Consider the following 15,410-nt stretch of genomic DNA (forward strand, 5'->3'; position numbering starts at 1 on the left):
TTCTATTATTATACCTATTGGAGAGTTACAAACTGATAAGAGTCATGAAGGATTAGGGAGCCCTAACCTTGTACTAAGGGTCAGGGAAGATATCTTTAAATGTAAGACATTGGAGCAGAGATCTGAGGATTGAATTGGAATCTCGTAGACAGAGAGGTCTGGGAACAGGCAATGGAAACAGCAGGTGCAAAGGGATATACATTTGTTTGAGGAACTGAAAAGCTGCTCTGTAGAGGGAGCACTGCGAGCTCTAGATGGGGCAGAGGAACTAGGCAGGGGCCAGATCACCTAGGTTAGGTTTTTTTCTCAATGTCTTCAACTAGTATGATAAGGTCAGGGAAGCAGAGATAGGAGAATTAAGGTGTATCCTTAGCTTTATCCTTAATAATCTCAAACATCTCTCTGTGGCTCAGTTTCCTGATCTGAAAAAATGAGTCAATGGACCAGAGCACTCAAGTAGTCCTGGGTTCTAGGGTGCTGATTCTAGGTCAGGCTCTGCTGGAAGGAATTCCCATCGGAGGTGCAGGCCCTGGTTGCTGCTGAATACACTGAGGCCTCCCTCTGACTCCTCTGTACATTAAGTAAATACAGATGTGGAGAACATCACACACAATAAGTTACACAATAAATACGACTGTGAGCATGGTTTGTTCCCCTTGTTTGAAATGAAGGATAACCTACTAATAAATAACAATGTGATAGGGATAACCACCTTTGGGGGACATTTACTGTGCACCAAGATTACATTAGGTACTTTCAGGTGGATTTCTCAGGACAGCAACTAGTTAGATTCCAAAGGTGAGGCCTCAGGAGATTACACAATTTTGAGAAGGTCTTCACCACCCAAATCGGTCCTGTCTACTGAGCATGCCGGGTCCTATTTCCTGTCACCAGGTGTGTTAACCTGAGCAGTGACTTCCTCTGGGTTTGTTCAGTGGCTGAGGTGGAATCTGAACCCAACTCTGACTCCAGAGGTTACACAGTTGCCCACCCTGCTATGCTGCCTCCCCTTCTTAAAACACAGGCAACTTCTTACTCTATAAATAGGGTGACATTGTCTCTTCAGCGTCCTTTCTGGGTGAGGAAAGTGCTTTTTATAGCTTGGGACCGCTTCTGTTTACTTGGTCTCTTCCAGCGCGGGTTAATCCCGCCTACAGCTGTGTCCTTCACTGTCCTTAACACTGTATTCCTAGGTTTCCTCCCTGCAAAAGACAACTCCACGAGAGCACATGGTGTCTGTGTGCGCCAGCAAAGAAATTACACTCCCCTCCCTTTCCAAATCCTCCTACCTTTCTATAAATAATCGTTCTCCTCCCTCCCCTCAGGCCAGTGAGTAGTTTGGTCACTTAACACTGACTCTCTCACACACTCACCCACAAAGGTTTCGGGGAGGAGGGGACAACGTGAATGACCTTGCAAAGGTATCTAGCTCACTGGGGACAGGATTAACAAACCCAAACCTCTGCAAATATATATTGCATTCCCCCTGCATTCCTCCCAAAGTTGTTAGCTCCTCTCGCGCCTGCCTCGCCCAGTCCTCTTTGGGCTCGCTCCGCCATACAAAGCCCAACCCTCCCATCTCTTCTTCGTAAAGCCGGAGAACTTCAGTCCCCATGTTGAAGCTTGTCGGTGGCGGTGGCGGGCAGGACTGGGCATGCTCAGTAACGGGGACAGGTCTGGGAGGCGAAGGAGCTGTGTTTGAAGTCGCGCGAGTGGGGGATCCGGGGAAGGCGGGCTGCGTGGGCCCCGCCTGGGGGTGCGTGGGGATCCCCGATTCCGCGCCAGGAGCGGGCATGCTCCAGGCCGGCGCCGCGGGGCCGGCGCGCGGGGGGCAGGGCGCGGAGGAGGAGGGGGAGCCGGCGGGAGGAGGGGAGGAGCGCCAGCCTCGCCATCCCCCGGCGCCTGCTCTGCGGCTGCTGAATCGGAAGCCGCGAGGAAGATCCGGGGAAATAAAGACGACCGAGAATGACCTCCAGCGAGGCCGCCTGAGCCGGGGCCCGCGCTCCGTCCCACCAGCCCTTGGCATGGGCGACCACGGCGGGCTGCCGGAGCGCTCGGACCCGCACGCTCCGGGCAGTCCCGCCGTCGCCGGCGCTGTAGCCGTGAATGGGCTGCTGCACAACGGCTTCCACCCAACGCCGGTCCAGCTGCCGCGCCTCTGCGGTCGGGGCCCCGCAGGCGCTGGGGACGCGGGGCCCCCGCGCCTCCCGCTCCAGCCCGAGCTCCAGCCACAGCCGCCGCCCCCTCAGCACGACTCCCCGGCCAAGAAATGCCGGCTGCGGAGGAGGATGGACTCGGGAAGGAAGAACAGGCCGCGTAAGTCCCTCCGGGAGGCAGGCGCAGCGCGGAGCCCGGCACCGGGGAGTGGCGGGGCGGGCACCGGAACGCGCCCGGTGCGCCCCAGCGCCGGCAGTCGAGCGCCGGCTCCGAGGGGGCGCCCGGGACAGATTCTTTCCCCAGGGATGCGAAGCACTACAGATTGCCGCCTGAGGCTGACCCGCTTGCTTCCATCTGTAGAATGGGCCGATTGGACTCGGAGCCTGAGCTGCTCCTTGGGTCACCGCTCTGTAGAAGGCGAACGCACTAGCCGCCTTTCTAATTTGTCCTTGGGAGAATGCACGTGTGTTAACATTTGGTGGGGTCCGGGAGTAAGGATAGAGCTGCGCGGGGAGAGCCAGAACTGCCCCCCCCGCCCCCCGCCCCCCGCCCCCCGCCTCTTTCCCTTCTCAGAGCTTGTCTTTCTGGGGTTGGCGCTCAAGCAGCCAGCCTGTCCTTTGAATCGCAGAGAAGCCGCCAGCTCCTTGGGTCTATTGGCGAGCGCTAGGTCTGGAGGCGTGGAGTTTGACAACCCCCCCCCAAACCACAGCCTATTAAACGCGGTTTCTTCGCAGCCAATGAGAGGACTTGTTGGGAGGGACACACCCACTGATACCATGTGGGCCGGAACTATGTGGACCAATGAAGATTGGAGGTGTATTTTTTTTTTTTTCTGGGAGTGGGGAGGTAGAGTTGAGAGTTTCTGTTGGTACAGCGCAGAAAGTAGAAACGCGTTATTTCACAATCTAAAGCTTCTGTATATAATGTTAGTTTGTAAAGAGACCCTTCCCCGCTGGATGTTCTGAGATGCAAATTTGTAGATTGAGTTTACAGTTGGTTTTTCTTATCTGAGCCGAACTTCATTCAACTGGTTACCTCTTTCTGGGTCTTAATGAAGCTTATAAATGGCAAAAAGCAAAGTAAGTAGTATGCATGCTAATAAGTGATTGTATTCAAACATGCATCTTTTGCATATAGGTTAGATTTCCCTGTTAGATACAGGGAAATTACTAGATATGCTTTGGATTTGTCTGTAAAAGCTTGGTATTTGGCAAACAGCTTCACTTTTTTCTGTTTCTTTCTGTTTATCAATTTAGACTCTTAGCTTTTCTGCATTCAATTAAAGTCTCTGAGACTTTGGAAAGCATTTTAACTCGACTGTGGGATGTGGTAACTCTGATACTTGTGTTTTGTAGGTCTGAAATGTTTAGGTCGAAAGTTAAGGTCTTTTGGGGAACTTTGAAGCCACAAAGCAGATTAGCTAAGGTTGTAAAGAAGGCATCTAACATCTGAATTTCTCTTTATTCTTGTTTTAGAGTCTAATTAGAAAATGACTTTCTTTATGGATTTAATAGTGATTACTTATGATTTATTAACCTGTTTTACTTCTTTTGAAGCCACATTTCAGTTATTTCTCTGATTTACATTAGCAAATTGTATGAGAGTTTGCAATGTAAATTAACAAAAGAGAAGTGTGTTGAAGTTTTGTTTAATATAGTATTTAGTATAACTTAAATGGTCTATGTTTAATTGAGTGTATAACAGCTTTTGAAATAATTTTTGAGGAATTGAAAATACACTCTCCTAACAATAGCATGAAGGGATAGAAAAAATAATCTTGAGCCTTAACTTTTGCTTGCAATACCACAGGAAGTATTTTAGAATACGAAAGAATATAACTTTATGCCTGTGTGCTTTGTCAGGAATTAAAGTAGTGTATTTTTTTAAAAAATGAAAACCTTAGTTATTTTAAGTTGAGTGACCATACTTATTTATAAACTTTTTTAAAAATTCATCAAAATTGACTTTTCATTATCCCACAATGTTTTCTTTTCTCAAATTTGAGCAAACATTTCTGAAATAAATGTAAATGTTCTGAGTCACATCTGCTGTTTACTACCACAATTTATTTGTTAAAATTAGGCTTAATTTAGTATATTTATACCTTGCCTATTAACATTCAGGTATCTTTTCATTAAAAAATATATATATATTGCCCAATCAATTGATACTTAGGTAATCTAAGACAAATTCACTTAGACTTATGCATATCCCTATTTTTCTGATGACTGATAGCTTTTACATAAGCAGTTATTTACATGCTTTAAATGCAACTTAAGAGGATGTCAGTGGTAGAAGCAAAGCTGGAGAAATAATTAATTCTTACTTAGAATTTACAACTTCAGACACCTGCTCCTCTCCAAACCAGAGATGTTTCAGGGCAGTCAGATATCACTTCACTCATATAGGCACCTGGAATGCATATGTGGGCAAGTGTGTTTCTATCTGGTAGTATTTTGGATAGTGTGCAATACACATTAAAATACTTAATCTTTAATAGCAATGAATGGAATGAAACAGTTTAGTAGTTTTTGATTATTCAAAAAATTTAAATCTGACCCCTCAGTGCAAGGAATATTCATAATCTTGTAGTCCAAAAATCAGAATAGTGGCAGGGTAATTTTGCTAAATCAGGAAAGGGGAACCTTGTCCAGTTTTGTCATCAAAATTACCATCACCTCACTCACTCGGCTTAACCTTGGAAAGCTTTTCTAAGACTAACTGCTTCATCGAACTTCCTTGGTTTCTTTACCTGCCTCTGCTACTTAGCAGCTATAGACCTTAAACAAGTTAGCTCTCATCTTGGAGTGCTGCAGTTGGCTGGATGGTCTTCAAGTGTTGCTTCTTGTACCTTCAAAAATTCTAAGATAATTCAGAACCGACAGTTCTTCCTACATGACTTCTCCCTACTTATCTAGTCTGCCACATTTTTTTTTTAGCATTTTTTTTTAATTTTTATTTTTGCCTTATGCTATTTTTCTTACGGCATTAAAACATTTTAATGGTTGTATCATATTCCCAACATTCCATTATATAGATATACCATAATTAATTTAACCTGTCTCTCAGAGCTATAGGCTGTAGCTAGCATCTCTATGTATCATAGGCAGTGCTGTAGCAACAACTTTGTACATAAGTCTTTATTTTTGGTGAAATTGGTGAATATATACTTTTAATGGAAGAAACAGAAATGCCACACAATAGTATATAGCTGTTGCCTTGAAATCCTGGATATTTTAGATCCTAAGGACACTTGTAGATAAGCCACACTAGTGAAGAGAGGAGAAAAATGCGAAGGAGATAATTGAGCCACCAAACACTAAGCTGCAGAAAGGCAAATATTTGCATTTCATCAGAAGACTCAAGGATGTGCGCTATCCTCTTCCTGCCCAGTGTGTGGCAACAGGCAGGGATGAGGGCTGGATCAGTGCCTGCGGCCTCCTGGTGAAAGTTCTGAATTCTTAGATCATCTAGATAGAACACTTGCAGAAAATGGGTGAGAGTTCATTATGCATGTAACACACTCGTGGGTAGAAACTGAAGGAACCCAAATCTGTTACCAGTTTTAGCTAACCACCATTGTGAAAGTATAAGGCTTCAATTTTCCAAATACTGGGATATTTAGCTGTGGCACTTACAATTTCCCCTACTTCAGATAGAAAAATGAGAATAAAGAGATAAATAGGTAGAATTTTCTAGTTGTATGTGCACAGAGCATTTTTTAAACATAATCAGAACTTCTAGATGGACGGGGAGCTTTGCAAATCAAGAGCAAAAGACTAAGATGGAAAGCAAGGGCACACTCTAGAATTCCTTCTGAGGTAAGGTCAGATTCCCAAGTTTGTCAGTGTACTTAGGAATTGTACGATGCACATTTGATCTGGAGATTTAAGAATTTAAGGGCCCAATTATCCAGTGTCCAAGTGGTTAAGTCAGGTATCAGGGTCTGTTAGGCACATGAACACCACTTTTCCCAAAAGACCAGTAAGTGAGTTTCAACATTAATACAAAGCATATTGTGTTTGGCATGGTAACCAAAGGTGGAAAGAGTGCTGTTAATTTTTAACATCTGGGACATTCAACAAGTGAATAGAGCAAAATCCAGCATGGTTTTTGGAGACAGAATTGGTAGGGAAACAAAAGAGTACTGGTTTTAATTAGCAGGTTGGGGTTGGTTTTTGTATGTGTGTGATAGCCTGACTTTCAATTGTGTGTGTGTGTGTGTGTGTGTGTGTGTGTGTGTGTTAATACAAACCAATTACCAGGAAAATCAATCAAGGTTTGACTTCCATTATACTTAATTAGGTGCTTTAGCTTTACTATGTAGGCCACTGTTCACCTTGGACTGACAATATTCTCTATCAGCTATGGCACACAGAATTTCTAAGTAGACCTTTTCTCTAGATAGTGCAGCTGTCAAGTTTGGTATCTCATTACTTAATTTATGACATCTTTTAGATGCTTAGAGTTGGCTAATCACACACGTGTGTCTGTGTTTTCTCCTTGGGAATATATTTGAAAGCAGCTGAAGATTCCAAGGGGTGAGAGATTGTTATTTTTAGAGGCAGTTACATCAAAATTATGATCTGGCCCTCTAACAGATTCCTCTATAGTTCAGAAAGAGTGAAAAGACGCGTGACAATAGTGAGTACCTAATCACTTTGAGTAATTAGCGTAGCCATATTGAGCAACAGCTTTGTGCCCCATTGCTCTGTACATGTTTTTACAAAAGCGTGCGATTACTACTCTCACGCTCCATTTTACAGATGGGGAAAGAAAGGCTCAGAAGTGAAGCAACCTACCTGAAGACAGTGAATGACAGGGCTAGAATTCAAAACCAAATCTTAACTCCATTGCCAGCTAGCTGGCTTTCTTTTAAGGCACAATAAGCATATTATTTGGGGGAAAAGAAGTGTGTTCTGTAAAATGTGTAGAAAAGATAAGTGGATGCAATCTGTACACCTTTGGCAAAAAGCTCATTCATGTGTGTGTGGAAGTTAACAGTATTCAACACTAAGGGACATTTAATGTTGCCAGAAAGCTAAACACTTAATTTTTAAATTTTGTTTGGGGTTTTTTGAGGGGGAGAGGGAGATAATTATTTAGTCGGTTAATTATTTTAATGGAGGCACTGGAGATTGAACCCAGGACCTTGTGCATGCTAAGCAAGCACTCTAACCGTTGAGCTATACCCTCCCCCCTAAACACTATATACATAGATTATCTCCTCCAGCATCCTGTGAGATAGGTACTGCTATATATATTGACATCTTCTGTCCCCCAAAATTCGCGTATTGAAATCCTAACCCCCAAGGTAATAGTATTAAGAGATGCGACATTTGGGAGGTGATTAGGTCATGAGGGTGAGCCCAGAGAGTTCTCTAGAGGTTACAGCAAAAAGCCATCTAGGAAGCAGACTTTCACCAGACACCAAAACTGCGAATGCCTTGATCTTGAATTCCAGAGCTGTAAGAAATAAATTTCTGTTGTTTTTAAGCCACCCAGTCTTGAGTATTTCTGTGATAGCAGCCTGAACGGCCTGAGACAGATACTATCATGATCTTCCTTCTGCAGATGAATAAACAGAGGGAGGGCTCTAGGACTCAGGGGGAAAACTATCTGAGTTCAGATTTTGACTCTGCTGGGCCAAGGGACCAGACTTAGGACCATGGTGAATTCCCAGGAAGTGTGGGTTGTGTTCTGTAGCAGCTTTGGAGCCGCCAGATCTGGATTCAGACCCTCATTCTTCTACTTACTAACAGTGTAGCCTCAGGTGAGATGCTTAACTTCTCAGAGGCTCGGTATATTGACTAGAAATAACGGTGTTCATTTTACCAGTTGTGAGAACCAAATGTGGAAAATGTAGATAAAGTCTAGAGTAGAATGCCCTCTGGTATATGCATAATAAAAGATATTTTACTATTAATACTGGCTACTACTAGTAAAGGGTAGTTAATGTTAATACTTTTGCTGTTATTAAGTCATAGGGGCTTTTAAAACTCTCTAAAATCTCAGGATTTTCATCCTCGACTGAGAACTGGGGACTGGGTTTCAGGGTGGATACCCTGCCCGATCTGACATCACGTCCTGAATGGAAGCTTCCCAGCTTCCCTCTGAGGTTTCTAGAAGCAGAACACATGGCCTGTGTCACATCTTGACCTCCTTGTCACTTTCATAGCTTGCTCCATTGCAACTCCTGAGACCGAGTACAAGCGTGCCCTGCCTGAAGTTATGTTGGCAACTTTGCGAATAAGAAGACTGTGATTTATTTCACTGCTAATCTAGTGTCAGGACAAAGTTATTTTTAAAAGAGGAAGTATCTTCCTTTGATCTTTCCTGTTTGATATCTCAGCCCTTGAGTGAGGCAGATAGACACAAGAGAGCAATGGGAAAGATTAGGAAAGGGAACACGTTTCCTTTATAAAAAGCTGCATGAGTTGAACAAGGCTTCGGAATTCAGAACAGCTGCATCGAGTTCTCGAACCTTCTTTTTAACCCTCAGCCCAGCAAACTTCGTTCTGGCAGATGATGAGATGAGTATTTCTGGATGCTTGTTGCCTGCAAGAGCAGCATGTGAACCTGGTGTGCCTGGCCTTGACTCTACGCTGAATTGGAGGCCACGGGACTTCAGATAGTGGCTCAAGACAGTCTGGACCTGCGTGAACCTCTGTGAGCTGGGGCCATCCTGGGCAGTGCCAGTTACTAGGAGTCCTCTGGGGCTTCTGGACAATAAGTCCTTTACAGCCTGAGATAGGCGGTCCAAGGCAGAGAAAGACGCAGTTGCCTTGAAACTCAGTATGGGTCAGCAGTCTGGTGAGTCTTCTGTCAGAACATAAGCACTCAATAAAAATTATGGGTGGTGATGTTAGATATCCTTCCTTACACTAAGTCAGAATCTGCTAATTTCTACTCTGCATTCCAATATATCTAATCTATCTTCTACATAACAGCTCATTAGATATTTAAAGATAGCTACTTTATTTTAACTTTTCCCTGACCCACCCTCTGAAAAACCAAGAGCCACATTCTCACCTGCCAGACTCCATCACCCATGTGATTCAGTACAGGTTGTATTGAGTTGACAGAAGTTTTTAAAACTTAGGCTGCAGGGTGGCTTCTTTGGGTTGACATGAAGGAGATCAGGTAAGGACTGACCTGGGTGATCTTGAACCCTGAGAGTTAATAGTCCCCATGGGTCCCACAAGGGCCAATTAGTTATTATCCCTTTGGGCAAAGCACTGTGCTAAACCAATTGGTAACAAGCCGTAGTGTAGCCTGAACAGTTACGGGGTTTGATTTTACTCAAATGCTACGGCAGTTCCTTGAGTCATTAAACTGTGTGTATGAGTCAGAGGACCTGAACATCATTGAGGCTGTTTACCATTCATATTTCTCCAACTTACCTACATTTGATGAAAAACATCTAAAGAGATGCTGTGTATTTAGGGGAAGGAAGGTAATACCGGTTTGGCCAAGGAGATAGGATATCACATCTTCTTACCTTTTATAGAAATGTTTCCTACTATAGAAGAAAAGTTTTTATGTTTGTGGAAGTATTTCTTCCATAGAAATAGATACCCTGAAGCCAGTCCCCAGAGGTTTTTTTATAGAAGTTTTCTACTGTGAGGAAGTGGCCCAAGTGTGATTTATTCTTTGGAGTGACCACATAATATTTCATCAGCAGTCTTAAGAGTGGTAGAGGGTAGCATTAATAACTATGCCAGGACCAACTTGGGCAAACCAGGAGTTCCAGAGGTGTGCTGGAGCCGGCCCCTACAGGCTGGTTGTACACGTCACTTCCAACTCTACTTTCAATGTCCTTGTGTTGGTAGCTTGAAATTGGCCACAGTAGGTGTATTTACACATTGGAAATTGACAAATGCTGAAAATTAGGGCTTTATTTTCAGAGATCCAGTTGTTAAACATTTACCAGGATACCACAGACTGGAATACAGGTCACAGGTCACTGAGAGAAAGGTCTCCAAGAGCATCAGTGATACAAACTAAATTATTAAGGCATTTGAAGCAGAGAATTGGAGAAAAAGCTCACCATGTCCTCTGCTAGGAGAAGGCCAGAAGATGAGAAGTTGGATGAGTGTCATTCTCAGGAAAGAAAATATTTGCAAATATTTGAGAGCCCACTGTAGTATAAGGGTAGAATTTAGAATCACATTACAGAGTCAGTCCTCTGGATCTGCAGATTCTGCATCCAACCACAGATCAAAAATATTTGAAAAAAAAAAATTCCAAGAAGTTCCAAAATACAAAACTTGAATTTGCCATGCACTGGCAATTATTTACATAGCATTTACATTGTAATTAGGTATTAAAAGTAATCTAGAGATGATTTAAAGTATATGAGAGGATGTGTGTAAGTTATATGCAAATAATAGGCCATTTTATATAAAGGATGTGAGCATCGAAAGATTTTGGTGTCCACTGACAGGGAGGGTTTGGAGTTCTGGAACGAATCCCCCTTGAATATGGATGGATGACTGTATTATCTGCCTCCTTTTCTCCCTCTGAAATTCCTACCTCAAAAAACAGTTGGGCTCAGAGCTGGATTACCCAGTAGGTAGAACAAACAGGTGCTAATATAACAGCAACAAAGCACAGGAACCAAGAAAAGGATAAGAAAACAACATACGTGTCTTTTTGTGTATAGATATGTAGATACATGTATGTACCAAAGTAGTAATTATAGGAAAATCGTAGCTGTGGGCTTCTTTGCACTTATTTTATGATTCACTGTTACTTGAATTATTTTGGGTTACATGCTCATGGCTTGTGGACTGGGGGACACCCTAATTTTTTCTTTAAATAGATATGAATCTGGCCCCATTTAAGCCTCATACTTTTCTAGTGTGATTTGTAATTTATTGCTGCTGAAACAGTAGGGTGGAGTTGCCAGAACTTCTTCATTTCATGTTTCTGGTTAAGGCGGGCAGGTTGAAATTTGTCCCAGCCAAGAGAAGGAGCTTGGTATGTATGTTTGGTTCCAAAGCAGGATCTGTGAGGCAAAAGAGGGACTGCCCCACCATTTGCATTTTACTCCAAGAGTAACTCCGTGTGCTCCATTTACCCTTTCACTGTCCTGAAGGAATATTTGGAGAGTGTTAGAATTTTTTTTTAAAAATCTTGTTATTTAGTAAAATTTCAAACATGATACAAAACTACAGTGTATAGTACAACTAACTGAAGAACTCATCAGTCAGCCTCTGTAATGATCAGCTCATGTCCAGTCTTATTTTGTCTGTTATATGCAAACCTTCCTCTCGTAAACTGGATGATACTGACACAAATCTCAGATATCACATCATTTCATTAGTAAATATTTTCGTATGTGTTTCTAAAAGATGAGAACTCTCTAATGAAACATAACTGTAATGTTATTTGCTGAAAAAGTGAACTATGTATTATATCCAGTCGAGACCATAGTATTTCTGAGGCACAATTAGGTGAATAATTTTAGTTATCTCACCACAGAAACATAACCATAATGTTATTTGCTGGAAAGTGTGGACAGTGTGTTATATCCAGTTGAGACCACAGTATTTTCTGAGGCACAATTAGATGAATAAATTCAGTTATCTAAGCACAGTTTAAATTGTTACATCTTCTTCGTTGATGCATGAAAATCTGATACTGTGTTGCCCTGGAGGATTCCTTTAACAGTACCTTTTATTGTTTGTTTAGGATTAGTTTTTAACCATTTCTTCATGGTCTGAGATTTGAAACTTCATTCTTGGAATGAAATCATCCTGTGCCCCCAAATAGGTGCTTTAGGATCACCACAAAATCACTGGAAGAAGTGATTGATAATCTCCTATGTAGTGTTTGTCCTGAGATTGAGAGGTTAGGAATAACACCCCTCTTCTTTCATCTGGAATCATTAGGGTGAGAGTAGGCAAGCTAGCACTCATCCTGAAGACAGTCAGGATGTAGGTCTGTGCTCAGACCTGGGAATCTGGAGGTGCTGGATTCAGGGTTGAACCAGGAGGGATATTGCTGAAATTTATGAGATTCAAGATTCCAAGCAGTCTCTCCACCCATGACCCTGTATTTCAAGTTAACCCCAAGAACAAAGAAAAGGATCCTTTATCTCTCTAGTACCACTCTTGTTTGTTGAGCACTCCTAGGGATCAAACCAGTTAAACATCAGTGAATTCTTAACTGTTTAACTGCCAGAACTGGCTTACTTTTGTCAGTTTTGTGGTTCTTTTCAGTTTTATGAAAAAGGTGCTTCAAATGCATTTTATACATCTTGCCTTCTTTGATGGAATAATGAGTATCATTTAGTATCATCTCATAATTTAGGGAACATCACTAATACCAGTTTTTATGCTGGTTGTGTAAGTAATGGTGTACAAAATGATGTTTGATCTTTTGTTTTCCAGTCCATGGATATTTGTTATCCATCATCTATATACAGAACAGAACTTTCAGGGGCTCCAAATATTTTGTCCAAAATGCTTCTTTAAAAATATTTTTATCTACTTAAAAAGCTGTAGTTAAAAAGCTGGAGACCGCCTAACCAGTGTTTGAGTAGGTTCCTTAACTTCTCTGAGCCTTAGTTTGATCATCTATAAAATGGGCATAATATTGCCTACCTCATTGGGCAATGAGAATTAAATGTTGCATGTGAAGCCCCTAGCTCAGCACCTGTCACGTAGTCAGCCCTTAAGGTTCCTTGGTACAGTATTGCTGCTGGGTTAACTTATGTTTTCATAGGCCCTGGAATAAGCTTCTGAATTCTTATGAACAGATCATTAATTGACAAGTTTGTGGCTCTGAAGTATTTTCAAAAGTTTGGCTTGTGCATATATGTCCACATAAATTTGAACAAGCTAGTATACCACTTCAGCACACGTATACCATTCTCGATTAAATTTTGGGCAACGCTTAGGCACATTTGCTTGGCAAAGGCTCTCACTCTGGCTTAGGTCAGTTATGTAATAACAAATAAGTGGGTAACCTGTCAAGTCCTGACAATGTTGTCCTAGAGTTTTAGCACTTATCTTAAGGTTTAGATGCTTTTTGTTTGATATTTGTATTCATTACAAGCAAACTGAGGAGTTTAGTTATTTTTAGTGTTCAGCTCTTTTGTGAAACACTTTCAGTAAATCTTTTCAAGCTACTGAATCAGTTTTGATTCAAGAAACTCCTGAGATTGCAAGGAAAGCTGTTCAAAGACAGTTAGGATTTGCACCTCCTCTCTGTGAATGAAGCTTTTCTCCATACTGTGTAATCCACAGTTCAGAAATAAATTGGATGCTGAAGTTCCTCAAACTGCAGCTCTTATCTGTAAGTGACAATTTTCCAGCCTTTATGTTCAGCAAAACAGCATCGTTCTCATTGGTTAACTTTACCTTAAATACATGATATATTTTATAAAATAAGCCAATATAAATGAATGATGTTGCTTTTATCTCTTTCATGTATGAGGTCCAGAGTTAAGATGTAATAAAAAAAAATTCCAATGCTGAAGAGTTTGAAAATCTTACCATAATGAGAGAGAAGGGCATAAGATAAATAAAGTATTTTGAATACTCATATTTATATTTTCAAAGTTTTAATTTCTTTTTCCAATTAGATATTATATCTAGCTGTGCCCTTGATAGAACTTGTTATGGTAAAAAAATAACATTTATTACTAATCACAGTGATCATCACTCTGGCATCTTGGCAGCAATAACCCAGAAGGCAGCTGAGAACCTGGAAAGAAGCAGACACTTCTGAGCCACCAAAATCACTGTTGGAAAGTAGATAAAATTGGAGATGCTTATGCATTTTACAGTTGGAGTACTTCCTGTGCTCTCTCTGAGTCTGTTTACTCTTACCAAAGTCACAGCTTTAACAGACTTGATTTTCTGGTTTCTCTGCATTTATACATAGCAGGTTCGGGATAAACATTGCAGTACACTGACAACAGCTAAGAAATTAACAGCACTAGCTGAAAAGCAAGACATAGAAAGCTGTAATAGAGACAGAAGAAAACTCAGACCATAGCAGCCTGGGAAGCACAAGTTTATGTGGTTCTGGAGGGCATCAGTCTATAGTGGGCACAATAATTGATTCTCAGATGACCCTAAGGCATGAGAAAGAACTAAGACTTTCTTCTATTTTCTTTAAGAATATGAGAAAATGGGTCTTGCATTTTGGAAAGATTTTCTTCAGTAACTATTATAATTTGGCATTTCTATTTTAAAAGTTATCAATAAAATGAAGGGATTGGGCCAGAGCTTTATATATGTTATAAAATCTGCTTTATTGAGATATAATTCACATACAGTTCACTCATTTAAAGTGTACAGTTCAGTGGTTTTTAGCATATTCATGGAGCATAGCCATCACCACAATCAGGTTTAGAATTCTTCCTCACCCCCAAGAAACTTATTAGCAGTCACTCCCCTGTTCCCCCACAACTCCCAGCCCTAGACAACCACTAATCTTTTTGTCTACAGACTTGCCTAGTGTGGATTTTTCACATAAGTGGAATCATATAATATATGGTCTTTTGTGATTGGCTCTTTTTACTTAGCATAGTGTTTTCAAGGCTCATCCATGTCTTAGTATGTATCAATACTTCATTCCTTTTTGTTGCCAAATAATATTTCATTGTATGGAGATACATGTTATTTATCCATGCATCAGTTGATGGAGATTTGGATTGTTTCTACTTTTTGCCTATCATGAGTAATGCCACTCTGAACAGTAAAAGTTTGTGTGGGCATGTGTTTTCATTTCTCTTGGGTGGACCCAAGCATGGACCTCCTACTACCCAGGAGTGGACTTGCTAGAGCATGTATTGACTTGTGTCTAACCTCTTGCAGAATTGCCAGAATGTCTTCCAAAGAGATTGTACTTTTTTATATCCTGACCAGCGGTGTGTAAGTGCTCCAGTTTCTCCACATCCTCACCAACACTTGTTATTTTCCATTTTTTTAAATTATAGCCATCCTGGTGGGTTTGAGGTAGTACCTCATTGTGGTTTTGATGTGCATTTCCCTTAAAGAGCTCTTAAGTCCCTCTAGCACCAACATCCTGTGATTTTTAAACTTTTTGTGGGTTCCAGCATCATCTCCAGTTTAATTATAAGGTTCTGAATGGCCAGGAAGTGTCACACTTTACTTTGTGCTAGTCACTGTGCTGAAGAGGGAACCTTGCACAGAGCTGCTACCATTTGTAAATATTAAAGGATTATTTTAATTAAGTGCCATCTCGTACTAGACAGTGTGGATTTCACTTATAGT

General features: G+C 41.5%; 1 protein-coding gene across 4 annotated transcripts in view; it reads left to right on the forward strand.

Annotated features, from left to right (window-relative positions):
• Positions 1 to 1,470: 1,470 nt before the first annotated feature.
• PANK1 (pantothenate kinase 1) overlaps positions 1,471 to 15,410 on the forward strand; it is a 53,937-nt gene continuing 39,997 nt past the window's right edge. The window contains exon 1 of one of the 4 annotated variants that reach the window (XM_032491348.1): positions 1,471 to 2,316. In XM_032491348.1, coding sequence (XP_032347239.1) covers positions 1,614 to 2,316 — 703 coding nt within the window. In that variant the 5' untranslated portion in view covers positions 1,471 to 1,613. Of the gene's footprint in view, positions 2,317 to 2,987; positions 3,237 to 8,939; positions 8,971 to 15,410 lie in introns of those variants that run through there. The other 3 variants (XM_032491350.1, XM_006191754.2, XM_032491349.1) reach the window with 3 other exon arrangements.

The sequence above is a fragment of the Camelus ferus genome, chromosome 11, assembly GCF_009834535.1.
Source record: "Camelus ferus isolate YT-003-E chromosome 11, BCGSAC_Cfer_1.0, whole genome shotgun sequence".
In the NCBI taxonomy this organism is placed as follows: domain Eukaryota; kingdom Metazoa; phylum Chordata; class Mammalia; order Artiodactyla; family Camelidae; genus Camelus; species Camelus ferus.